Below are 26,177 nucleotides of genomic sequence, written 5' to 3' on the forward strand. Positions count from 1 at the left end.
TTAAAATTTTCGTGTTCGATTAATCGATTTTTTTAAATCGATTAATCAACTCATTTCGATTAATTATAACGCACATATATTTTTCGGACCACCACCATATATAGTCCCCACTGTAATATCCACATTCATCTCCCCCACTGTAATATCCACAGACATCTCCACACTGTAATATCCACAGACATCTCCCCCCACTGTAATATCTACAGACATCTCCCCACTGTAATATCCACAGACATCTCCCCCACTGTAATGTTCACAGACATCTCCCCCACTGTAATATCCACAGACATCTCCCCCACGGTAATATCCACAGACATCTCCCCCACGGTAATATCCACAGACATCTCCCCCACTGTAATATCCACAGACATCTCCCCCACTGTAATGTTCACAGACATCTCCCCCACTGTAATTTTTACAGACATCTCCCCCACTGTAATATCCACAGACATCTCCCCCACTGTAATGTTCACAGATATCTCCCCACTGTAATTTTCACAGACATCTCCCCCACTGTAATATCCACAGACATCTCTCCACTGTAATATCCACAGACATCTCCCCCACTGTAATATCCACAGACATCTCTCCACTGTAATATCCACAGACATCTCCCCCACTGTAATATCCACAGACCTCTCCCCCCCACTGTAATATCCAAAGACATCTCCCCACTGTAATATGGTCCACATCTCCCCCACTGTTATATCCACAGACCTCTCCCCCCACTGTAATATCCATAGACATCTCCCCACTGTAATATGGTCCACATCTCCCCCACTGTATAGGAAGATTAGAGCTTGCTTAGTCTTACCAGAGAAGCCGGCCAAACACAAGCAGTTGAGGCAGGGTGGTGATGTCAGAGCGCCGTTTTAGGCTCACCTAGGCCAACGCCGGGTGGACCAAGATGGCCGCCGCTCCGGGAGCTAGGCCGGAGCTGTGGCCTTTCCTATGGCCAAGGCAGCAGCGGAGCTCTGCAGATCATGTGTTGTGCCGATCCGCATATGGTGACCCATTCAGATCGCGGGTCATTTACGATCCGTTGTACCACTAGTACCAATCAAAAGAATTTTGATTGATCAAAAAATGAATGATTAATCGAGGAATTAATCTTTAATTTCCACAACCCTACTTATTATATATTTTAATTTACCTTATTCTATGTATACCATAATGTGATTTACTCCTTTGGTTTTCCTAGGTGGATTCCCCCTATAATGTGATTGCAGTTAGTTTGCCTTTTTTTTGTCATATTCTTATATGTAACGAGCAATAACCAAAAAAAAATAAAAAAAATCTTGGCCTGGGAATTCAAGTAGCCAGAGATCTCGAAGCAGGATGGAGGACCGGGCAAAGATGCCAGCAGCAGTGACAGCTCATGCACTGGATGATTTAATTTAATAGGTAAATCTGTTTTAATGTACTAATATGCGGTGCATACTAGCACATTATGGCATCAGCCACCTGGAGGTCCATTAAAAAAAAAATAAAGCAGTTAAATATCTCTTTAATCGTTAGATCTGTTGACTTCTCACTTGCTGCTATGAAAATGGGGGTGAACACCTGTAATATGGCCAATATGCCTTATTTTCGTCTTTTCTGTATAGTAAAAAAAAAGCCATTTAAGATGTGAAAACTGATTGCGAAACATAAAGCTTATTTATTTTGCTGCGTACCATGTGCAGCTGTCGTCAATTATGGGTTCACATGAGCCCCATTCAGTGGTGCAGCTGTATCGTCTCTCGCATTTAGCGTGGTGTGCGCCTGCTGAGCCTCTTTAAATCACACTTATTGTAGCAGAAGGAATAGCCGAAAGTGAATCTGCACCAGCTAACACGACAAGAGCAACCAGCGTAAATCCCAAGCTACAGTACAGCTCCTAAAATATATTGTAGAGAAGCCGTCTAAATTCTTCCAATAAAATATTCATACAACTATATTCCATGTTCATATTTAAAGCAATAAGCTTCAGCCGTATGTTTTTTTTTGTGACCCAATAAGAATAATGTATATCCCACGCTATGCATCTAATGGTTCGTAACATGTGAAACAAATTCTGTATATTGAAGGACTTGGACAAGACTTCACAATGTGTGTTCTGGTTCTCAGTACAGTAAATAAAGATATGACAGATAAGTTATTATATGGCTCATCCTTCTTAAGCCCCCCCCCCACACACTTTATGAATGCGTGACTTTGTGGGGGGGTTTTTGTGAGTGTTTTCATGCAACACTCATAGGGCAGCTCATTTATTCCAATGGGCTGCCCTATACGTGACAAACACAGCAAAGTAGTTCATGTAACTTTTTGCTTTGTTGGGTTTTGTGCATTTTTAGCCGCGTTTTGCTGCATGTTTTTCCATCTGCTTGCTACATTTTGGGGGGCATTACCAATAAATGTCTCTGCTAATACGGCAAGAGTTTTTAATGCCTTTTGTAAACGCAAACAAATAAAAATTACTCAGGTATGAATGGAGCCTAATGCCGTGTACACACGATCATTTTTCGGCATGAAAAAAAACGATGTTTTTCGGCATGTAGAAAAAATGATGTTTTTCCAACTTCATCATTAAAACGACGTTGCCCACACACCATCGTTTTTTAAAAATGCTCTAGCAAAGCGCAGTGACGTACAACACGTACGACGGCACTATAAAGGGGAAGTTCCATGCGGATGACGCCACCCTTGGGGCTGCTTTAGCTGATTCCGTGTTAGTAAAAGACGATTCGCGCTTTTCTGTCTGTTACAGCGTGATGAATATGCTATCTCTATTATGAATGGTAGTTTTACTAGAACGAGCGCTCCCATCTCATAACTTGCTTCTGAGCATGCACGGGTTTTTAACGTCATTTTAGCCCACATACGATCATTTTTTACAACCCGAAAAACGACATTGTTTAAAACATTGTTAAAAAATGCAGCATTCTCGAAAAAAAAATGTGGACGTTTTTTTCAGAAGCCGAAAAATGATATGAAGCCCACACACGATCATTTTATGATGCTCATACCAGTTGTAGTGTGGGCAGTGGTGGGCGCTCCACACGGGGCGGGGGGGCGCTGCCCTCCTAATCCATGCACCCAGCCCCTAATCTACATGCAGGGCACCAGACTCAGGAATTCCAATGTTTTTTTTTTAAGCACATGATTAGAGCCTTAGGAGAAGCAGGAAGACAATAGTGAACATTAATTTGCTATTGTCACACAAGTGGGTGGGCTCGAGGTGCAGTGCTCTGTGCACTGCACTGCACCCTGAGCTCACCCGAGCCCACCCACTTGTGTGACAATAGCAAATTAATATTTACTATTGTCTTCCTGCTTCTCCTCGGGGCCAATCAGGAAGCAGGTCTTAAGACCCGATTAGCCGAGAGGAGGAGCGATTATATTGGCCTGTAGACATGTTTTCGTCTGAATGCATTTTCGTCAGAATTTCTTGGATTTTCGTGTTCATTTTAACAAACGAAAACAAACGCGCAGAATCCAAAACCTGAAAGATCCAACATAAAAAATGCTTTATTTTTGTTTCGTTCCGACAACAGTTCGATATAGATAGAAGATTCGACATCACTGTTAATTGTGAGAGTAATGATGTTACCATTGAGTTTTTTTTACAGAACCAGTATAAATCGTAAATCTAGCCTACAGATAAACTTCTAGTGCAGTAATGTAGTGTACGAATATGTTCTCTTTAAGAAACTCATCATTCCAAAAGCGTTGCTTGGTAGTGCGTGGAGTGGAATGTTAATATTTTTCAGATAATTTGGCTACCAGATATGTGTTGGCTGACTTTTTGCCATCACCATTCATATGAAAAAACACAGTTATTAGAAACTCGCTATTCTGAATAGCCTGCTGTGAATGGAGAGTCAAGCTGATTTGTACACAATATGCATTTCTTCTGTAAGCTTTCCAGTGAGGCCAAGATATATTATTCAGTTTCAGTATGCTGACTATGTGGATGTTCAAAAAAAATGTTAAGTACCTAATTACACGTTAATTGATGATTGCTATATTTCCAGGGTGGCTGAATGGTTTTATAATAAGCTCAATTAGTTTATTATACATTCGACTATTAGCTTGTTATACATTCAGCTAGGTTTCTGGCCCTCCAGAGCAATATTTAATTTACATTCCCTGGGAGATGTTCATAGCTGGATGTGAAGTACACCTGCATTATTCGCTTCGTTCTAGATCTCTGACTTGCTGCCTGCCCTGTTTTGTGTTACAACAGAACCCTGGCAAGGGATTAAAAGGGTCTTTGCCTCCGGGGTCACATACAAGGGAGTTGTGAAGCTTGCCGCTTTATGGCATAGCAGAGAAGCTACAAGGCTACATTTCAATATTATTTTCTGTAAGTCAGATTTGCAACGAACGCTTACATTTCAAACCTCCAAAAGAATGTTATCTAACTAGGAAGGTTGTACAGTTTCTTCATATTAAACATCTGGCTAATAGCTGGCCATAGTATGTATTTAACTATTTAAAATTCTGACTTTTCTCTCATAATTTTTAGCTAGGAAATTAGGAATTACTTAGCACCTCCAGGAATTATATATATATATTTTTAAGCAGAGAATAAAATGGTGGATTTTGCAATTTTTGATGTCACACTGTATTTGTGCGGTGTTATTTTTTTAACACAAATTTTGGGGAAAAAATATATTTTTAATTATTTTAGTGCACACAAACACAATATAATATCTTTTTTTTTGTAAAATAAAAAAGATGAAGTTATGCGGAGTAAATAGATACCTAACTTGTCACACTTTAATTCTATGCACGCTTGTTGAACAATGCTTTAAGGTCATCACAGAGGACAAGGGGGCACTCGTTGCGTCTAGCGGAAAAGAGATGTCATTTCCAAATACGGAAATGTTTCTTCACAGTAAGAGCCCATTCACACAGGGGCAACATGACTTCTAGCACGACTTTGGGAGGCAACTTGAACACGACTTGAGTATAAATGATCAGGCAACTTACAAGGCAACTTCAAGATGCCTCCAGGACAGTACAAAGAAACTTCAAGTTGCCTCCAGGACAGGAGACTTTCCAGTGGCCAATCAAACAACAATCAGCTCAGTGGGAGGGAGGGGTTTGCCTTATAAATGTATGTTATCTTCCTGTATTGTTGCTTCAGTTAAGACAGTGATCCGACTTTTGAGGCGACTTCCATTGAAATCAATGGGTACAAGTTGCCTACAAGTCGGATTGAAGTAGTACAGGAACCTTTTCTGAAGTCGGAGCGACTTCAGTAGTGTACATTAAGACGGCTCCCATTCACTTCCATACATTTTCTCGACCGCGCGACTTGGGGCAACTTGGGGCAACTTTAAGTCGGATCCCAGGTCGCCTCAGTGTGAACCGACTCTAAGAGCTGTGAACAATGATAAAAAAGATACATCATAGAAAACGGTAAACATGACATGGGGTAAGTACACATAGCTTCAGAGTTGCAGCATAGCTTCATGTGGTGCATGTGTTACGTATCAATAAGAGTGGTTCCATACGAAAAAGCTATAAAAGCAGACTGTGGAGATGGAGATACAGAGGAACATCAGTGCAGCACCAACTTGAACTTGAAACTAATAGATTCAGGTGCTGTAATCAACCAGTGGGCAACGGTGGCCGAATTCCAGCGATCCACTGTGGGGCTGGTGGATGAAAAGGCTGAGAAGGAACATTCAAATTCTGTATATTCGGCGTACAAGTCCTGACTGGCCCATGGTGTGGCGACCATCCCCACTAGGTGTCAGCTGTGTGTGGTCTCTTAATTCTGTATGGCTCCGTCTGTTTGTAAATCAGGAAGTCCGGGCAGTGTAAACAGCAGGAGCGAGGCTTGGAGCACAGCGTTGAGGTGCAATGACGTCACGGGCAGCGGAAATGGTGACAAAGTTTTGGAGCATGTGCCGTAGATTACTAGGCGTGCTCCTTTTTATGCTTGAAAAAGGAGCGGGTCTTGTATATTGGAGTCTGCTCTCATCTTCCCTTTGGAGGCCTTCCCTGGAATATGGACTTTGTATAACAATTTTTATCTATAGGACTCTTTATCCCATTGTTTTCCCTATTCCATTTTTCATAAACCAAGTGTCTCCTATACACTCTGAAATACCATAATAAGGACTTTTTGCTAAATGGACGCATGTATTACTTACACTGGTTACAGCGCCACTACCCTTTATGTTTTATTCTTGATATGTGCCTGCTGTACCATGTATTTGTATGACAAAGTATCCTGTTGTCTTTGTATTGCTTCATTTGTGTGAAATCCCTGGTTTTCCTGCATGTCCCTCTGCTTTCCTATTAAAAAATGACCACACTAAGCAGGAGAGCACGCCATTGTCAGTTCCCTAGCTATGCTGGGAGCTCAGTGTACTCTCCTCCCATGATCAGACTTGTCCTGACATGCCCCCCCCCCCACCGCTGCACAGCCATTCACTGGGAAGCTCAGTGTGCTGCTGCTTCCCCAGTCTCTTATGCAGCTGAGAATAGAGAGAATATGTACCAATATGGGAGCTAGACTGCCAGTGTGTACTAATGGAAGGGGTGCTAGGCCCAAACTGACTGGGCAGGCACAGTCAGAGCTAAATGAAGAAAGAACAAAAAGTAAAGGGGGTAATTTAGGGAATTTTGAATGGTGAATGAAAGGGGCAGTTCTTAAAGTAGATCTTCTTCCGCTAACATTAAGGCCCTTCAGTTGAACGTTGGTGCACTTATGTTAATCCTGGTAAGCATGCATGCAGTAAAATGGCAATAATTCCAATACAGCTCCATACAGTGAAGTAGAAGAGGGCCAAAGATAGAAATGATGCAGTATGATTGAAGCTCAGATTTGGTAAAGGCTTGACGGTAATGAGGTACAGAATATCTGTAAAGAGATGCAGCCTGTGTGCTCTAAATGTGTCTTGCTCTCAGCAACTTAATTAATGCTTATAGTGTTGTAATGGGCCCTCTCACCGAATCCTGGAGGTGGCGATAGGCTCTCGTGATGGAAGGGAGCCACATTGGTCTGGTTTTGGTTTTTCTGCAATTTCATTAGGTGGAGTGAGGAATCTGATGAATACTCTGGTCTGTCGGTGACAACTAGTGTTGCTCACGAATATTCGCATTTCGAATATTCGTTACGAATATGGCATATTCGAATATTCGCGAATAACTCGAATTTCGCGGCCAAAATTCGCTATTCCGAATATTCGTATTTTTTCAAATTTATTTTTAAAACAGATCACATCCTATCGACGTCTAAAAGCATTGCTGGTATGATTAGAGACCCTGGGCCGAGTAGCTAAGCTGAGGCGATCCTTTTATGTTGCCGAATATTCGCAATCGCGAATATTCGATTTCCAAATATTCGCAAATACTTTCTCCGCCCTTCTTTTGCATCAGAGCCAATCAGAGTTCTCCTACCACAGTTGTCAAAATCTCGCAATCAATTAGCATTAGCGAAATTTCGATAAAATATCACCAATATTCGATTTCCGAATATTCGCGAATACTTTCTCCGCCCTTCTTTTGCATCAGAGCCAATCAGAGTTGTCAAAATCTCGCAATCAATTTCGCATTCGCATTAGCGAAATTTCGATAAAATATCACCAATATTCGAATACTTTCTCCGCCCTTATTTTGCATCAGAGCCAATCAGAGTTCTCCTACCACAGTTGTCAAAATTTCGCAATCAATTTCGCATTAGCGAAATTTCGCCAATTTTTTTTTTTTTTTTTTTATAAAATATCACGAATATTCGATTTTAGCGAATATTTCACGAATATTCGTCTATATATTCGTGATATATCGTGAAATCGAATATGGCGTATTCCGCTCAACACTAGTGACAACCACACATGATCAGAAAGTCGGCAGTGCTCCTGGATCTCTGCTTATCTTGTTCTGTATCTTTGGCTCCAGGAAAGACTGTATCACCCTCCTGCGCACAGTCAATGGCACAAACCAATCTGTAGGTAGACTCTTGCGACACCAAGCAATCTGGACTTCCCCAGCAAAAGAATAAAAAGCCCCTTGAGGCTTTGCATTAAAGTCTATGGGTTCACCTAACTATGCTATCCCCATGCTGGCCGGAGGATAGTTGTGCAGCACAACAACAATATCTTGTTGGAGAGGGAGAATAGTAGATAAAAAGCAATGTTTACGTCTCCATATTGTTATAGCCCAGTACATGGCTACATTAATATAACAGAGTTAACTATGTATAAGCACTTCCTGTCTCTGGGTTGCTGTATTGCAAACCCTAGAGGGAGAAAGTAGAAAGAGAGGGTCTGGGACCACAAGTCCTGCCACATAGTTACTGTTGATCCAGACCAGAAGAAGGGATTATTAGGCAAGTGTTCCTATGTTTAAACTGACCAAATATACCGGCATAGCATATTTGTTTTGTAAAGGGGGTTTACCACCTATACAAAAAATTGTATGACTTCCTGTTGTTTCCTTACTTATTTAATACTCACTAAACTAAGTACTGCTCCAAGCTACTGTATTGTAGAAGGGCTACCAGCTCAAAACCACTTATACAACAGGTATAACAAACTGTGTAGATCATCTGTGGTGTGTATAAGTAAAATTTGGTTTGTATGACAATGATATAAATAGACTACACCTAGACATAGTCTATAAAGGCAACATTACTGTCACGTATCAGATAAGACCAGAACTGTGTGGACTGCAACAGAGGAAACCCAGACGTGCTTAAGTGAAAATATGATAATTTATTAAAGATAAGTGAAATAATATAAAAATAACAACCTCTAATACCACACTGTGCACAACAACCAATACCAACATAACCCACAAATAGTAACAATAAGGGACCAATATGTACATGTAATGGGGAAAACCAGAATCATAACAGGGCCAGACCAGGATCGTCAATGGGAGGTCAGAAGCTGGGGAAAGGGAAAACAAACAGGACAAGGAGAGGATGGATGGATCACAGAGAGGAAAGGTACAGGTACAAGGCACAGGGCACAGTGTACAGGATTCCAGGTTCAGGTTCAGGATCAGGATTAGGATCAGGTACAGAAGCAGAGCTATAAAGGGTCAGGGCGCATGGAGCGATACCAAGGCCATTGTCACTGCCGGGTATTTGTACACATCTCCTGCAATCAGTCTCAGGTGACGCCTAATTGCAGGAGATGTCGGCCCCACACTACCATGAACTGGTGGACATCAGTACTGGGGCCCACACATCACATAATACCACCACCAGTGGAGAGCTCCCCTGGCAGTTCCAGACTGCCAGGAGACACCTGCTGGTGGACCACAGTACTACACGCCAAATATCAGGCAGAGTCACCAGCGGAAGGAACCTTTCCTGACAATTACTAAAGAGCAAACATTACTTAGAGACATATTAACACCTTCATAAACGCTCAAATTTCACAATGCATAAACATTGTAAAAGAAAAAATCTTGTTTTTTTAAGAATGGTGACTACCAATTATTTTTTAATGCTTTGTAAAGATTTGTATCTATAAGGATAACATTTTAATGAAATCATTTATCATCTTATTTTTCTTATTGTAGGCAGTCGTCATTATGTGGTTCTCACTGCCCGGGTACATCCAGGAGAGAGCAATGCCAGTTGGGTAATGAAGGGAACACTTGAGTTTCTTATTAGTGATGACCCTATTGCTGAGATTCTGAGGGAAATGTTCATTTTTAAGATCATCCCCATGCTTAACCCAGATGGAGTCATCAATGGCAAGTAAGTAAGGAATGGAAAAAGCATATCATGGACACCATAAGAATGGCACATGATGTACAAGTATATGTCAAACAAACAAATCTTTCTTGATGTTTCTTACAACAAACACATTCTACTGTGATGAGAAATTGTAAAATACATTGATTATAGATAAAGGCAATCGTGGTTGGAAAAATATTTGAGGTACTTACAGTCCTATACAGAAGGTTCTATAGTTCTAAAATGACACATTAGCCATTCACTGAGTGTAATATTATATATGTGTTGACACTTTCCTTCAAACAGAAGTAAATTCACTACTAATCACCTACTGAAATTTAATATTCTCTATGGGTTTTAAATGGCCAGTTTAAGTAAACCTTATACAAAACCTCATTAATTATATCACATAAGCTAATTTATGTGTATTAATTAAATATAAAATGTTGTGCTGATTCCCAAACACAAAGTGCAGAAACGTATGAGAAAAGTCTCTATGGTTGAATATCAAAAGTCCACAAGTGAAATTAAAAGTCTATTTGATTCAGTGCTCAAAAAAAATAAAAAAAAATTGTGTGTGCAAAAGAAAAAATGGTGACCACATCCACTCTTGAGGGGCACAGACAACATCAGGTGTGACAAAGCACGTAGGGTGGAGCCTGCTGTGACATCATTGTGCAGACCTAGTGGGAAAAACCCGTCAGAGTTTATTCCAACGGGAAATCTGATTGTGTGTATGGGGCATAAGACTAGGATGCCATTAAAGTTCATGTGCGTGTAACGGCAGGTGTCCCAATACTTTCAGATGCTTTTCGTAATATAGTGTGTGATATTTGGTTCACTATAAGAGCCCATTCACACAGGGGCGGCGCGACTCGGCAAGGCGACCTGAAGACGACTTCAGAGGCGACTTGCAAAATGACTTCTGTCGTACAAGAACCTTTTTCTAAGTCGGAGCGACTTGCGTCGCTCCTATTAGAACGGTTCTATTGAACAGAGCGGGACGCGACTTGTCAGGCGGCAATCGCCCCTGACAAGTCACCCCAGTGTGAATGGGCTCTAATGTCTGATGAAAACGAACCAATGGATTTTTTCATCAGATATCAGATGAAGCTGACTTTCATCAGTCTTGCCTACACACGATTGGTTAAAAATCCGATTGTGTCAAACGCGGTGACTAGGGATGAGCTTCGTATTCGAGTCAAACTCATGTTCGACTCAAACATCGTATGTTCGATCGTTTGTCGAATTACGAACGCTTTGGGCCGTTCGCGCCAAATTCGAGTTACGTTTCACAGCCCATAATTCACTGCGGCATTGCAGTGCATTGCTGGCTGATGACTGGCCAAGCATGCACTATGACCCGCATGCTTGGCTTGCAATAAACGGAGAGCCACAATTGGCCAAAGCCAATGCAGGTTGGCCTTGTGTACTGTAGTGTGTTGTGGTGGTTAAAAGAGAGAAGACAGAGAGAGAGCGAGAGTGTCATTTTTAGTAGGTAGATTGAGCAGGCAGGCTAGTCAGTTAAAGTTACAGTGTGTAGAGGATATATATGCATCCCGGGTGTTGTATATATATTTATACACTGTATAGTTTAGCTAGATCAGCTCTTCCTAACTTACTGGCAGGCAGGTGATTGTGCTAGCTGCAGTATTCTTACATGGTGTATTGCCTTTGTCCTCTGCAGTTTGCACCTAAAGCTACGTAGTGTGTACTGTTTGTGTCTGTCCTATTTTTCTCAGTGATTTTCACCCATTTTTGCAGGGACCAGACATTACATTAAAGCCGCAAGCAGTTTTAAATTACTTTTTTCTTATAGTAATCTCATTTTGTGCAGGGACAGTTCTAAACACGTGCCACTTCACAGGCATGCTATAGACACCCAGCAGGTACGATATTTAAAGGAATTTTTCATTATTTTATTTTTTTTAACCACTTAATCACCGCCCTATAGACGAAAGACGTCTACAAGGCGGTTCATTAACTCTGGGAGGACGTCCATGGACGTCCTCCCAGAATCGAGCTCCCACGCCCCCCTGGGGCGCGCACACTGGAAAGTCCATGACCAGCGGGTCCTCTTTTTTCTCTTATAGCGCAAAAAATAAAAAACCCAACAGTGATTAAATACCACCAAAAGAAAGCTCTATTTGTGTGAAAAAAAGGACGAAAATTTCATTTGGGTACAATGTTGTATGACTAAGTAATTGTCATTCAAATTGTGAGAGCACCGAAAGCTGAAAATTGGTCTGGTTATTAAGTGGGTTTACGTGCCTGGTGGTCAAGTGGTTAATTCAAGCATCATTAAAATCACTGCTCCAGAAAAAACGACAGTTTTTAAAACTTTTTTTCCATTGATACATGTTCCCTGGGGCAATACCCGGGTTCTCAAAGACGTTTTACTTGCATATTAGGCTTTAAAATTAGCACTTTTGAATTCGAACATTCGAGTCCCATAGACGTCAATGGGGTTCTAAATGTTCGCGCGAGCGGTCGGTCCGTTCGAAGGTTCTGGTGCGAACCGAACGGTGGGGTGTTCGGCTCATCCCTAGCGGTGACGTAAAACACAACGACGTGCAGAGAAAAATGAAGTTCAATGCTTCCGAGCAATGCGTCGACTTGATTCTGAGCATGCGTGGATTTTTGACCGATGGATTTTCCCACAGATGATCGTTTTTTCTATCGGTTTTTTAACCATACGAAAATTTTAAAACAGGTTCTATTTTTTTTTCACCGATGGGAAAAAAAACTGATGGGGCCCACACACGATCGGTTCGTCCGATGAAAACGGTCCATCGGTCCGTTTTCATCAGACGAACCGATCGTGTGTACAGGGCATAACTGATTTTGTGCTGCATATATTTATGTTGTTTACAATATTATATTGCAACTTTTTTTTTGTTTTTTGTTTTTCTACGGACCCATTTTTGCTGGTGTTTTTAACTACTTTGTACGCTTTGTTTACCTTCATTTTATTTAGAATGATTTTAACCGTGTACCTCTGGTAACATTGTCAAAAGGCAACATTCTGTCACTTAGTTTCCACGCAGCTCTTTATAACATGCAGCAGGATGCGAGTTATCATTTACAAAGGGATTTTCTGGGGGGGGCTGACATGAGTTAAACAATGAGAGTTCCTCCTGTGGAGAATTCATTAGATATTCTGCTTCTCTCTTTAATTGATCCCTGAATAGCAGACAGTTTGATCTTCCAGTGTTACCTTCTGGAAACACAAGCAGCCCTGCATCCATTTATACATCCAGAATTTAGGCAAGTCATTAAACAAGTAGCAGCCGTCTTTTCTGTCGCTATAAACATCAATAATATATGATATGCAATCATATGAATCTGCTGCCAAAGGAAAAAAATATTGTAAGTGTTCCTTTCCCAGATGCATCACATTAAAAAAAGATCCAGCCGTGTAAGAACTTGTGATTGTACTTTGGATGGTGCTGTAAATGTTCCCGGCTTTAACACGTTTTTATTTTTTTATATACAATTTTATCTAAAACAGATGAGATCTTATTTTATGCATGGCTGTAATTATATGACAAATTGAAACAGATGAGAAGGTGACACTTGAGAAATGCAGTCATTTTAAAAAAGGTCTTGAAAAGTTCAGTCATTACATACCCACACAAATCTCCGATAGGAGTTATATAAAGTTTTTTTTTTTCCTACTTTATCTTTATTAAAGTTTTTTAAAAGATTATAACAAAAAGTTGCGTCATTCGCTACCAGCAGGTGAGATTACAATGTACAATCCAAAGAAAAAGGTCATAAATGTAGGCGAGTAGTCAGAGATCTAATGTGACGTCTTAGATAAAAACATTCAGACGAATATGTAGTTGTATCACAACCATAGGCGTGCGTAGGGGGTGTGCCGGGTGTGCCTGGGCACACCCTAATCACCCTGTGTGGTGCAGATTCCTCTTGCTGATATTTCACCAAAGCCCCACCAATGTGGCTCCTAAAATAGATAAAAGTAAAATATAAAAGAAAAATAATAAAAATAAAAAAATTACACTGGCACCGACCTCTGCCCTACTGACATATCCACTACTCTACTGACACATCTATGTTTTAATACATTTAAGGTGCACACCCTAATGCAATAAGCTGCGCACACCTATGATCACAACATTTGACATTGAGGACGGCACCTGCCAGGGAATTGTGAAACAGCTAAGAAGTAAATATCTAAAGGGGTTGTTCACTTTCATCAAAACAAGTTGGAAACACTTTAAATACAAGACGTTATCTGGGAAATGAGAATTGAGCCCCGAGGAAGTCACGTGATCTGTGACAAAACGCATTGGGAGGAGCCGGGTGACGTCATTTCCCGTCACGGCCGGGATCGGAAGGTGTGTGTATCGCTAAGCTCTGGAAGTCGTTCCTTGCAGAATATCACTTGCTTTTAATGTAAGTGTATGTTTTTTAATAAAAAAAAAATATTTTGAACTACTACACTATGAGGAATATTTTTATCATACATGGCTATTGCTGACCGGAGGCGAGGAGAGGCCCTAGTGATCAAATGGGGGGAATTACTTACTAATAAGTTCTGCTATACATGCGTGGTCTATATTTGAGTGGAGCTGATTGTACACACAGTGTGGATAGTATACAGGGGCCTGATCACAACACCCTAGTACCTTACTTTATATGCACTTGCATTATCACTGGACTGTACCACACCTGCCAATAATTCATGGGCACATTCTGTTGTGAATTCAAGCACTGAAATTGACCTTTTTTAATTTGTATCAATATATATATATAATTGTTATTTTATTTTATATTATTTGCCGTTTTGCACAACTTTTATTCTGGCAGCATCAGTGAATTGGTTACACTACCCGGCAGGGTTATCTCATAATTTATATATGGAATGGATATTTTGTTTATTTATTTTTTGTCTGCACGGCTGATTTGTCCTTAGTACTCACCTTGCACACTATTGATTAATTTTATTTATGAAATTGGTCCTTCATATATTTATTTATTATTTGCACTTTTTTGTAGTAGTGTCAATTTGTGGTTGTTACCTAGTAGGGTTATATAGCCGGATTCACAAAGACTTACGCCGTCGTATCTACTAATACGCCGCGTAAGTCCACGGATGCGCCGTCGTATCTATGCGCTTGATTCAGCAAAGGAGATACGCCTGAATACGACCAGGCAAAAAATGGCCTGGTCATTAAGGGGACAAATCCTTCTGGGGTTGAAGTAGTTAATCTACATTGATAGCAACTTCAGAAGTACCAAACAACAGATAGACAAATATTATTAAAGGATCAGAAACGTGCATCATGAAATAAATTGTTTGCTTTTTATTTTTTCCTCCTTTAGCTGATTTCACGCTGTTTTATTTTGCACTGTTCTGCCACCGGGGCTAAATAAACAGTAGACATTACAGAAACGCACAAAGAAAAAAAATAATATGCTAAACATTATATTTCCCGCTGCCCATCTTCCCATCTTCATATCTCTGCAAGCGGCGGCGGCGGCGGCCAGAAGATGATACTCACAGATGTTAATAACCAGAACTCCCCACCTAGTGTGCTGGGAACTTAAGTGCATTCTGCTGAATGATATCCCAGCCGTTAGCTACATTATTTATTAGTTATGCTTCAAAACAGACTCTTTTATGAGTTATTAGTTTCATATTTCCACTACCGCAGTTTTTTTTTGTAGGCAACACAAAAAAAAATCGCATTTATTTGTAACCCCTGGAACATTTTTTGGGCACTTGGCTTTCTAAAAAACATAAAGGTGTCAAAATTATAAGCAGGAAAACAATAAGATATAAGCTTACATGCTCATTAAAAACACTCATTGTCTGATTTATGAAAACTGGAGAAAATTAAAAATAAAATTGTTGACCATTGCCACTAGAATTACATTTTCAATTAATAGCTTTACGGAGGCTCTTTAGCAAGAGATCAGCCGTGTCCAATCACAGCTGATCATGATGTAAACAGGAAGAGCCATTGATCGGCTTTTCTTCACTCGCGTCTGACAGACTCGAGTAGAGGAGAGCCGATCAGCGGCTCTCCTGACAGGGGGGTCTGCGCTGATTGTTTATCAGCACAGCCCCCCCCCCGTGGATGCCAACACTAGACCACCAGGGATGCCCCCAACATGTGGATGACCAGGTACGTCCCCCATGGTCACCAGGGATGCCATACACATGTCCAGTATATGCCAGTCAGGGCTCACAAATGGGCACTGACTGGCACCTTTCATATATAATGCCAGATCAGTGATGCCCAGCAATGCCACCCATCAGTGTCATCAGTGCCATCCATAAGTGTCCAGTGCCACCTATCAGTGCCCATATGTGCCCATCAGTGCCCACCTATCAGTGCCCATCCGTGCTACCTATCAGTACCACCCATAAGTACCCATCAGTGCCACCTGTGAGTGCCCATCAGTGCTGCCTATCAGTGCCACCTCATTAGTGCCCGTCATTGCCGCCTTATCAGTGCCCATCAGTGCAGCCATATCAGTGCCCTTCATTGAAGGAGAAAACTTGCTTATTTACAAAATTGTATGACAGAAACAAAGAAAAACTTTGGGCCAGATTCACAAAAGAGATACGACGGCGTATCTCTGTTTCTAACTATGCGACTGATTCATAGAATCAGTTATGCATAGATAGGCAGAAGATCCGACAGGCGTAATGGACTTACACTGTCGGATCTTAGGATGCAGTACCGTGGCCGCCGCTGGGGGGAGTTCGCGTCGTAAACCACCGTCGGGTATGCAAATTAGGAGTTACGGCGATCCACGAAGATTTTTCCCGTCGTTACGTCGTCGCGAGTGTAAAAGTACTCCACCATGTTAAAGTATGCCTGTCTTTCCCGCGTCGCTTTTGAATTTTTTTCAAATCTTTTATTTTTCCCGGCGTAAATCTTTTTTCACGTCGCGATTCACAAAACGTCGGCGCGTCGTAATTTCGCGCAAAGCACGTCGGGAAATTTGCGACGGGAGCATGCGCAGTACGTCCGGCGCGGGAGCGCGCCTAATTTAAATGGTACTCGCCCCATTCTATTTGGCCCGCCTTGCGCCGGACGCATTTACGATACAACGCCGCAAGTTTCCAGGTAAGTGCTTTGTGGATCAAGCACTAAACCTGAAAATTTACGGCGGTGTAACTTAAATGGCTTATGTGTCCCCGGCGCAATTGTACGTGAATCTGGCCCTTTATTTTTTTCAAAATTTTTTGTATTTTTTTATTTGTTGCACAAAAAAAAAAAAAACAGCAGTGATCAAATACCACCAAAAGAAAGCTCTATTTGTAGGAACAAAATTATAAAAAATGTGTTTGGGTACAGTGTAGCATAACCGTGCAATTGTCATTCGAAGTGCAACAGCGCAGAAATCTGAACATTGGCTTGGGCAGGAAGGGGGTGTAAGTGCCTGGAAATGAAGTGGTTAAATATTATTATTAATTTATTATTATTTTTTCATTAGGGTAAGGGGTTAGAGTTAAAGGAGTTGTAAAGTCAGAAAGTTTTTTTTTTATCTTAATACATTCTATGCATTAAGATAAAAAACCTTCTGTGTGCAGCAGCCCCCCTAATACTTACCTGAGTCCCATCTCTGCCCAGCGATGTTCATGAGTCTATCAGCCATCCAGGACTCTCCTTCCTGATTGGTTGAGACACAGCATTGCCTCCAACTGCTGTCAATCAAAGTCAGTTAGCTAATCAGGAGAGAGAGAGGGGGTGGGGCCGAATGGCAACTCCATGTCTGAAGCCTCGTACACACGACCGACGAACTCGACGGGCGAAACACATCGTTTTCCTCGTCGAGTTCCTTGTTAGGCTGTCGAGGAACTCGACACGGCAAGTTTCTCCATTCTCGTCGAGGAAATAGGGAACTTGCTCTCTTTTTGGCTCGTCGAGTTTCTCGACAGTTTCCTCGACGAAAATGTACACACGACCGGTTTCCTCTGCAAAAAAATATCTCCCAGCAAGTTTCTTGCTGGATTTTGCCGAGAAACTCGGTCGTGTGTACGAGGCCTGAATGAACCCCCGTAGCTGCAGCTTGGCTCTGGTGCCCCCACAGCAAGCTGCTTGCTGTGGGGGCACTCTGACAGGAGGGAGGGGCTAGGAGCAGCAAACATGGACCCGAGAAGTGGAGGATCTGGGCTGCAAAACCACTTCACAAAGAAGGTTAACAATGCAAAACTTGGCATCAAGAAATAAACAACTAAAGTGAATTCTGACCTAACACAAGAGTAAATTCCTAACTTGCCTCAATATAAACTTTAACTACTATTACTAAGATACTATTATTGAGCAAAAATCAGACCCAAAATGGACCCGGGGTAGCTGGCCCTCCTGCCCACCCTTTGTCCCGAGCCCGGGCCTAATGACTGCCACCCTGAACATTTTTACCTCTAGTTTTTACTTCGAGTTATGCTCTAGTTCATTGCAGAAGAGGATTGATTGGTGGTTAAATATGTTATAACCCTACCTTTTAAGAAAAACAAATCAAATACAAATATACTTCATTTCGTGCATTACATTCATGAGTATACTTAATTTCACTGTGAAACTATCAGCCTTTATGATATGAGCTGTGGTAATGAATGTGTAAACACTAATTATAGACGAGCAGTGGGATTTGAGGATAAAGTTGGCTGTTGGCATGTTTTGTAAACTCCTATGCACCATGTTTCAGCCTATGTTTAATAATATTACATTACATTACCCTTAAGGCCTCGTACACACGAGGGGACATGTCCGATGAAAACGGTCCGCAGACCGTTTTCATCGGACATGTCCGCTCGGAGATTTCGGTCTGATGGTTGTACACACCATCAAACCGAAAACCGCGGGGATAGGATACGCGGTGACGTGGCCGCGCCGATGACGCAGTGACGTGCGCGACCCTGGAAGGTCAATGCTTCCACGCAAACGTCGAAACACTTCGACGCATGCGAGGGCTTTCGGCCGAGCGGACATGTCCGGTAAGTCGTACAGACGACCGAACATGTCCGATGAACAGGCTTCCAGCGGACATGATTCTTATAAAATAAAGCTCTATTTGTGGGGAAAAAAGGACGTCAATTTTGTTGACCGCGCAAATGTCAGTTAAAGCGACGCAGTGCCGGAAGCTAAAATTTCGCCTGGGAACGAAGGGGGTTTATGTGCCCAGTAAGCAAGTGGTTAAGCACTTGCCGCTGAAACACTTACATGTGCGTGATTAGCTTCAAGTGCTTATACTGAGGTTATGGCTTCAGCTGTATACCATAACCCCCGGTATTTTTTTTTTTTCAGCCAGCAATGCCTTTTTATCTAAAAGCAATCCTATCAGCTGATTAGCCACTGGATTTCTTTTACATCAGTGCCTCTCCGGGCTCTCCCATGTGATCAGGGAGCCTGGTGTCCAATCCGGCGATGTCACTGGGTTATCATAGAGATAGCTGAGGACCGGAAGGTCCCTGGCCATCTCTATGATCTAAGGGGCTGGAAGCGACGTCATTATATAAATTTACGTCTATTCAGGTTAGAGAAGATGTAAACACAGAGGATAATTTTCTAGTCTTTTAAAAGTTTAGTCAGTGACTTTCCTAAACAAACTGTGAATACCAAGATCTGAACTCACAACCTCTGCTGCATCCAGCAGTAGCTCTCCTTGCTGAGCCACCTGAGATGCTGGGCAGCATTCTGTCTGAACCCTTGGATAATCTTGCCTTGTACCTTGTTTCTTGTGAACCTTGAACTCCTTGCTCCTTCCATGAACTTCCTATTTAAGTCATGCATTTGTACTTCCTGTTTGCCAGATTTCTGTGCTCTTTCCAGCCGATATCTTGCTATTTTGCTGCTGTCCACTCATTACCAACCTTTGTCTTGTTTCTTGACTACGCTTTCACTTGATTCCAACCTGCAAACACTTGCTACTGACCTTTGGCTTGTTTACTAACTACACTTCTGCTTGAGTCCTGCCTGCTATATATGCTCCTGGACCTCAGCTTGCTTATCTCCTGGTGGGGAAATTCTGAGGACCTCGACCTGTTGCTAACATGCAACAAAACCATCTCCACCATCAGGAGATCTGGTGAATACCAATTGGTGCTTAGACTTCATGTGAGCCCACGTCATATGCCAGGCTGACCTGCTTGTGTACCGTTTCAGCTTGCCGGTGGGAGCCTCTCCACTGCTATAGCTACTGGTCTCTGAGCCTGACCATGACACTAGCACTGGCTGAGAGAACACAGGAAGAAGCAAGGCAGTTCTGAACTAAACCCAATAGCATTAAAGGGGTTGTAAAGGTACATTTATTTTTCTAAATAGCTTCCTTTACCTTAGTGCAGTCCTCCTTCATTTACCTCATCCTTCCATTTTGCTTTTAAATGTCCTTATTTCTTCTGAGAAATCCACACAGTAATGCAAGGCTTTCTCCCTGGTGTGGAGTGTTGTGCTCGCCCCCTCCTTTGGACTACAGAAGAGTCAGGACACCCACTAACACACAGCTCCTTTCTCTATCTACAACGTAGAGAGAGTCCCGACTCTCCTGTAGTCCAAGGGAGGGGGCGAGCACGACACTCCACACCAGGGAGAAAACCTTGCATTACTGTGTGGAGTTACAGACAGAAGAACAGGAAATTATGATTTCTCAGAAGAAATTAGGACATTTAAAAGCAAACTAGGAGGGATGAGGTACGTGAAGGAGGACTGCACTAAGGTAAAGGAAGCTATTTAGGGGAAAAAAATTGTACCTTTACAACCCCTTTAATTTGAACAGAAAAATATATTTATTAGTTATTCTTGGCTTGTATATTTACTGTGCTCAGGCTGTGTGTGCTTATATATTACTAAAGCTGTAACTTCAAATCTATAACCTGTAGCTGAACATCGATCGCTGCGATTTTTTTTTAAATTTGATTTTTTTTTCGCCGTATCTTTGTTTTAACCCGTCGCAACTTTATTGTCCCGTCGCAATCCACAAAGCCCGGCGTAACGTAATTTCGCGCGATGCACGTCGGGAAAATGACGTCACGAGCATGCGCAGTACGGCCAGCGCAGGAGCGCGCCTCATTTAAATTGTCATCGCCCCCTGGATAACAGGACCGCCTTGCGCGGGAGAATTTAGGTTACACTGCGTGAAATTTCTAGGTAAGTGCTTTGTGGATCGGGCACTTAGGTAGAAATTTCCCGCCAGTGTAACTTAAATGGGAAAAATTAAGTTAGGCTACGATTTTGAGGATTTGGCCCATTTTTTTTTTTTAAAAATAAAAACCGTAGAGGTGATCAAATACCGCCAAAAGAAATCTCTATTTCTGGGGAAACAAGGACGTCAATTTTGTTTGGGAGTCACGTTGCACGACCGCGCAATTGTCAGTTAAAACAACGCAGTGCTGAATTGCAAAAAGTGCTCTGGTCATTTGGCAGCCAAATCCTCCAGGGCTGAAGTGGTTTAATGTGCACAGTTTAAAGATTAAAGTGTTATTAAACCCAGGATCCTGCATTCACTATATCTGGTGTCCCACAGTACACAGAACATGGAAACGCAATTATTTTAGTAAATATAAACTGCTAAATATCTTTTCTCATCAGCAGTATATAGCAGTCTTGTGACTTCTTTGGGTGTCTGGTTTAGGCTTGTAGGAGGAGTTTTCATTCTCCATTGATTGTCCTATGCGGCTGCATGACCTCCAACCCTCTGTCTGGACAGTGCTGATTGGCCCTGTGCTCATCACATGCAAAATAAATGAATAAAAAATGTAAAGTGCCCTGTCCCCCCATGCTCACACGCATCGGTCCTGCACGCGTGCAAACAGCGATCGTCCCACACATGTGAGGTATCAACACGAACGTCAGATCATGTACAGTAATTCTAGCTCTAGACTTTCTCTTTATATCTAAAGTGGTAGAGGGGAAATCTTCCGAAGGGGACACTGATTCTGGTGATCTGGGGGGGCCCCAATGGATTTCCTTACCTTGCAGGGATTGTCTCTCTCTTCCTGTATGGTTTTGGGACAAGAAGTGAAGGAAAAGCTCCAAAATGGGAAACAGATGCCAAAAAAATGTAAAACATTTTTTACAGGGGTTATAACCCTCCCGTGCTCTATCCAAAATGAAAAAATACAACTATGCCTATAATTCTACATTAATGTATTTTTTTTTTGCATTAAAATAATAAAAAAAAATTCCAAGAATTGCATTTAAAAAAATCACTGTGTAAATGCATGTGACATAGAAAATTGCAAACCCACCATTTTTTTTTTTTTTTCTTTTTACGGCATCTCCTTTAAAAATATATAATGTTTGGGTGTTCTAAGACAATTTCTTGCGGAAAATACTGATTGTTACATGTAAACAAGTGGTTATTGGTTTTTTTTTTTGCCTTCCTCTGGATCAACACTGTGGGTATAGGATTGTGTATATACAGGTTTTCTATTTGTGTGTTTTGTTTTTTCTGGGGGTCAAACTGGATGGACTTGTGTATTTTTTTCAATCAGAATAACTAGGTAACTACTGTATATAACGAGAGAGACAGGGAATCACGACTGGCAGTGGTGCCCTATTCTCAGTACTAGAAAAAACAGGGGTGCAATCAGCGCAAAAATCAAGACCATATATGAATATACAATGAATTAAATTAATAAAAATTCATGTGATAATAAATTATGTGAAAAAAACTCTAGTTTGAATTCACCGGTATGCTGGCTGGACACTAAAAGGACATTCACAAAATCCAAAAAAGATACAAATATATAAAGAACAGTGCAGCGCAAACCATTTTTTGTGTATAAATGAATAAATCAATAAAGTCCAAGAGAGATTGGAAATCCAATAATCCAATTCTTAGGATTCTTCACCAAGTGAAAGTAGGCACACCAAAATAAGAAGTGATTCCTCCACCAGTAGAGATGGGTACTCTCACCTCATCAATAGACCACTGTGTTACCAGATGGTCAAATGAGCAGGTAAATCAACAAAGGAGACCAGGGAGCAAGATGGTATTTCAATTCCTCATAAATCATAATATCAGCCATGCACATGGACTGGAACATGTGAGAAGAAATCAAGAATCTAAGAGCTTTCCGCTGGACTCGGATGTTTAATGATTAAAAAACACACACAGGCTACTCACATTTTGGCCAGTAACATAAGGCATTAAGGATACAAAGCAGGGCATCAAAACATGGGTTCTTAGGACGGCAGCGAGCGACGAGCGGAGCCTGAATTTTGCTTCGCTCGCTGCCGTCCTAAGAACCCATGTTTTGATGCCCTGCTTTGTATCCCTAATTCCTTATGTTACTGGCTAAAATGTGAGTAGCCTGTGTGTGTTTTTTATTCATTAAACATCCGAGTCCAGCGGAAAGCTCTTAGATTCTTGATTTCTTCTTACATTGGCCCAGTATATATGTATATATGTGTGTATGACTGTGTGTCCCTAGCGTGTCAAGATCCTACGGGGTAAAAATTGACCGCACCAGCCAAGCAGACTCTGGCTGGAAAAAAGCACCCAGAGGCGATTCAGTTCGCATGCGCTGCGCTATACAAGTCATTCATTCATTCATTCACATGTTCCGGTCCATGTGCATGGCTGATATTATGAGGAATTGAAATACCATCTTGCTCCCTGGTCTCCTTTGTTGATTTACCTGCTCATTTGACCATCTGGTAACACAGTGGTCTATTGCTGAGGTGAGAGTACCCATCTCTACTGGTGGAGGGATCACTTATTAGTTTGGTGTGCCTACTTTCACTTGGTGAAGAATCCTAAGAATTGGATTATTGGATTTCCAATCTCTCTATTCTCAGTACTGTAAAAGTGATGGGGCTGCTTTATAGCCATCTGGATCACTTTTACTGAAAGGTCAATCAGTGGCATTGAACAGCCATACCAAGCTCAAGGCTGAGCATTTTTACCCACTTGAAGTACAGCTGTGGCCAAAAGTTTTGAGAATGACACAATGAATCAATGAGTGATCAGATGAATTGCAATTAATTGCCATGAAAATAAACGTAATCCCATAAAAAACATCTTCACTGGATTTGTCAAGAAGACTTCAGGGCACCCTAGAAAGTCCAGCCAGCACCAGGACCTTCTCCTACAGTTGATTCAGCTGCGGGATCGGGGCACCACCAGTGCAGAGCTTGCTCAGGAATGGCAGCAGGCTGGTCTGAGTGCATCTACACACACAGTGAGGAGAAGACTTTTGGAGGATGGCCTGATGTCAAGAAGGGCAGCAAAGAAACTTCTCAACAGGAAAAACAGCAGGAGCAGACCGATATTCTGCAAAAGGTACAGGGATTGGAAGGAAGCACTGGGGTAAAGTCATTTTCTCTGATGAATACCCTTTCGGATTGTTTGGGGCGTCTGGAAAAAAACATGTCCGGAGAAGAAAAGGTTAGCGCTACCATCAGTCCTGTGACATACCAACAGTAAAACACTCTGAGACCATTCATTATTGCTTCTCAGCCAAGGGAGTGGGCTCACTCACAATTTTCCCTAAGAACACATCCATGAATAAAGAATGGCACAAAAACATCCTCCGAGAGCAACTTCTCCCAACCATCCAAGAACAGTTTGGTGATGAACAATGCCTTTTCCAGCATGATGGAGCACCTTGCCATAAGGCAAAAGTGATAACTAAGTGGCTTGGGGAACAAAACCTCGTAATTTTGGGTCCAAGGTCAGGAAACTCTCCAGACCTTAATCCAATTGAGAACTTCTGGTCAATCCTCAAGAGGCGGGTGAACGAAAAAACACATCAATTCTGACAAACGCCAAGCATTGATTATGCAAGAATGGGCTGCCATCAGTCAGGAATGATGTGGCCCAGAAGTTGATTGACAGCATGCCAGGGGGAATTGCAGAGGTCTTGAAAAAGAAGAGTCAATACTGCAAATATTGACTCTTTGCATAAACTTGATGTAATTGTCAATAAAAGCCTTTGACACTTATGACATGCTTGTAATTATACTTCAGTATACCATAGTACCGTGTTTCCTCGTAAAATAAGACATACCCATAAAATTAGCAGGATTTCTAAGCATTTGCGCAATATAAGCCATACCCCCGAAAATAAGACATAGTGATAGGCGTGGCTGTGCATACCGGCGCGGAGCGGTAAAGAAGACGTAAGACATAGTGATAGGCGTGGCTATGTAGCATTCGATTGTTGAGCGGTAAAGAAGTCAGGCAGCCCTTCTCATCTGCTCCATCAAATCACTGACAGTGTGTTGCCAAATCACTCCGAGCAGGTTACATGGATAAGAGCTGCTCATTTAATGAGGACTCTATTGCTCGACATAAAAGATTGGGGCCAATGGTTCTAAAGGAAATGGAGTCACAAGAAATTCAGGATGGAATTTCAAGTTTGGAGAGTTATGATGATGTTCCAGAAGAAGACGGCGTATTTGAATAAATGACGATTGTTGTACCATACTAAATAAAAGTAATACATCCCCTGAAAATAAGCCATAGTGTGTCTTCTTGAGGAAAAATAAATATAAGACAGTGTCTTATTTTCGGGGAAACACGGTAACATCAGACAAAAAGATCTAAAAACACTAAAGCAGCAGACTTTGTGAAAATTAATATTTGTGTCATTCTCAAAACTTTTGGCCATGGCTGTATTTTAAGTTTTTCCTGGAGCTCAACAAGTGGACATAAAAATGCATGATGTACCGTATTTTCCAGCGTATAAGATGACCTTTTACAGTAAAAAATAAATGGGCAAAAAGCGGGGGTCGTCTTATACGCCGGGTTTAAAGCTGGATGTTAACCCCTCTGGATGTTCGTTGAGTGTGCAGTAATACTGTATACATACAGTATACACCACTGAGCCAAGCCCGGCGAGCGATGTATTCTATTAATGAATACATAGCCTGCTCGGATTGGAGTAATAACCTCTGCCAATCCAAGCAGGCTACATACAGTAGCCTGCTCAGATTTGCTGTGAGAATCAGAGGCGTGGGCTAATGATGTTACAGCCTCTGCCAATCCGAGCAGGCATTGTATTCAATAATAGAATGCATAGCTCGCCGTGATTGGCTCAGGGCAGTATACTGTATGCATACTGTGAGACAGCATGTTACCCTGTACCAAAGTTTTTGAACATACAGTATTACCGCACAAGGGGGTCATCTTATACAGTGAGTATAGCACAAAACCAACATTTTAAATGGAAAATTAGGGGGTCGTCTTATATGCCCAGCCGCCTTAGGCGGCGTACACACGGTCGAACATGTCCGCTGAAACTGATCCACAGACCAGTTTCCGCGGACATGTCCGACCATGTGTACGGCCTAGTGGACAGGTTTCTAGTGGACAAAAGTTTCTTAGCAAGCTAAGAAACTTGTCCGCTGGAAACATGTCCGTCGGTTAGTACACCTAATCGGACATGTCCGCTGGTTATGACGTGTAACCAGCGTCACGAAATTCCGCGCATTCGTCAAATTGATTCGACACATGCGTGGAAGCATTGCACTTCCGTGTTTGAGAACGTCGGTGTCTT

General features: G+C 41.8%; 1 protein-coding gene across 1 annotated transcript in view; it reads left to right on the plus strand.

Annotated features, from left to right (window-relative positions):
• The window catches only part of AGBL1 (AGBL carboxypeptidase 1), an 863,343-nt gene that overhangs the window by 418,201 nt on the left and 418,965 nt on the right, over positions 1–26,177 (plus strand). Inside the window, exon 18 of the mRNA XM_040341533.1 lies at positions 9,532–9,712. Within this exon, the coding sequence (XP_040197467.1) occupies positions 9,532–9,712 (181 nt within the window). The remainder of the gene's footprint in view (positions 1–9,531; positions 9,713–26,177) is intronic.

The sequence above is a fragment of the Rana temporaria genome, chromosome 3 (assembly GCF_905171775.1).
Source record: "Rana temporaria chromosome 3, aRanTem1.1, whole genome shotgun sequence".
In the NCBI taxonomy this organism is placed as follows: Eukaryota; Metazoa; Chordata; class Amphibia; order Anura; family Ranidae; genus Rana; species Rana temporaria.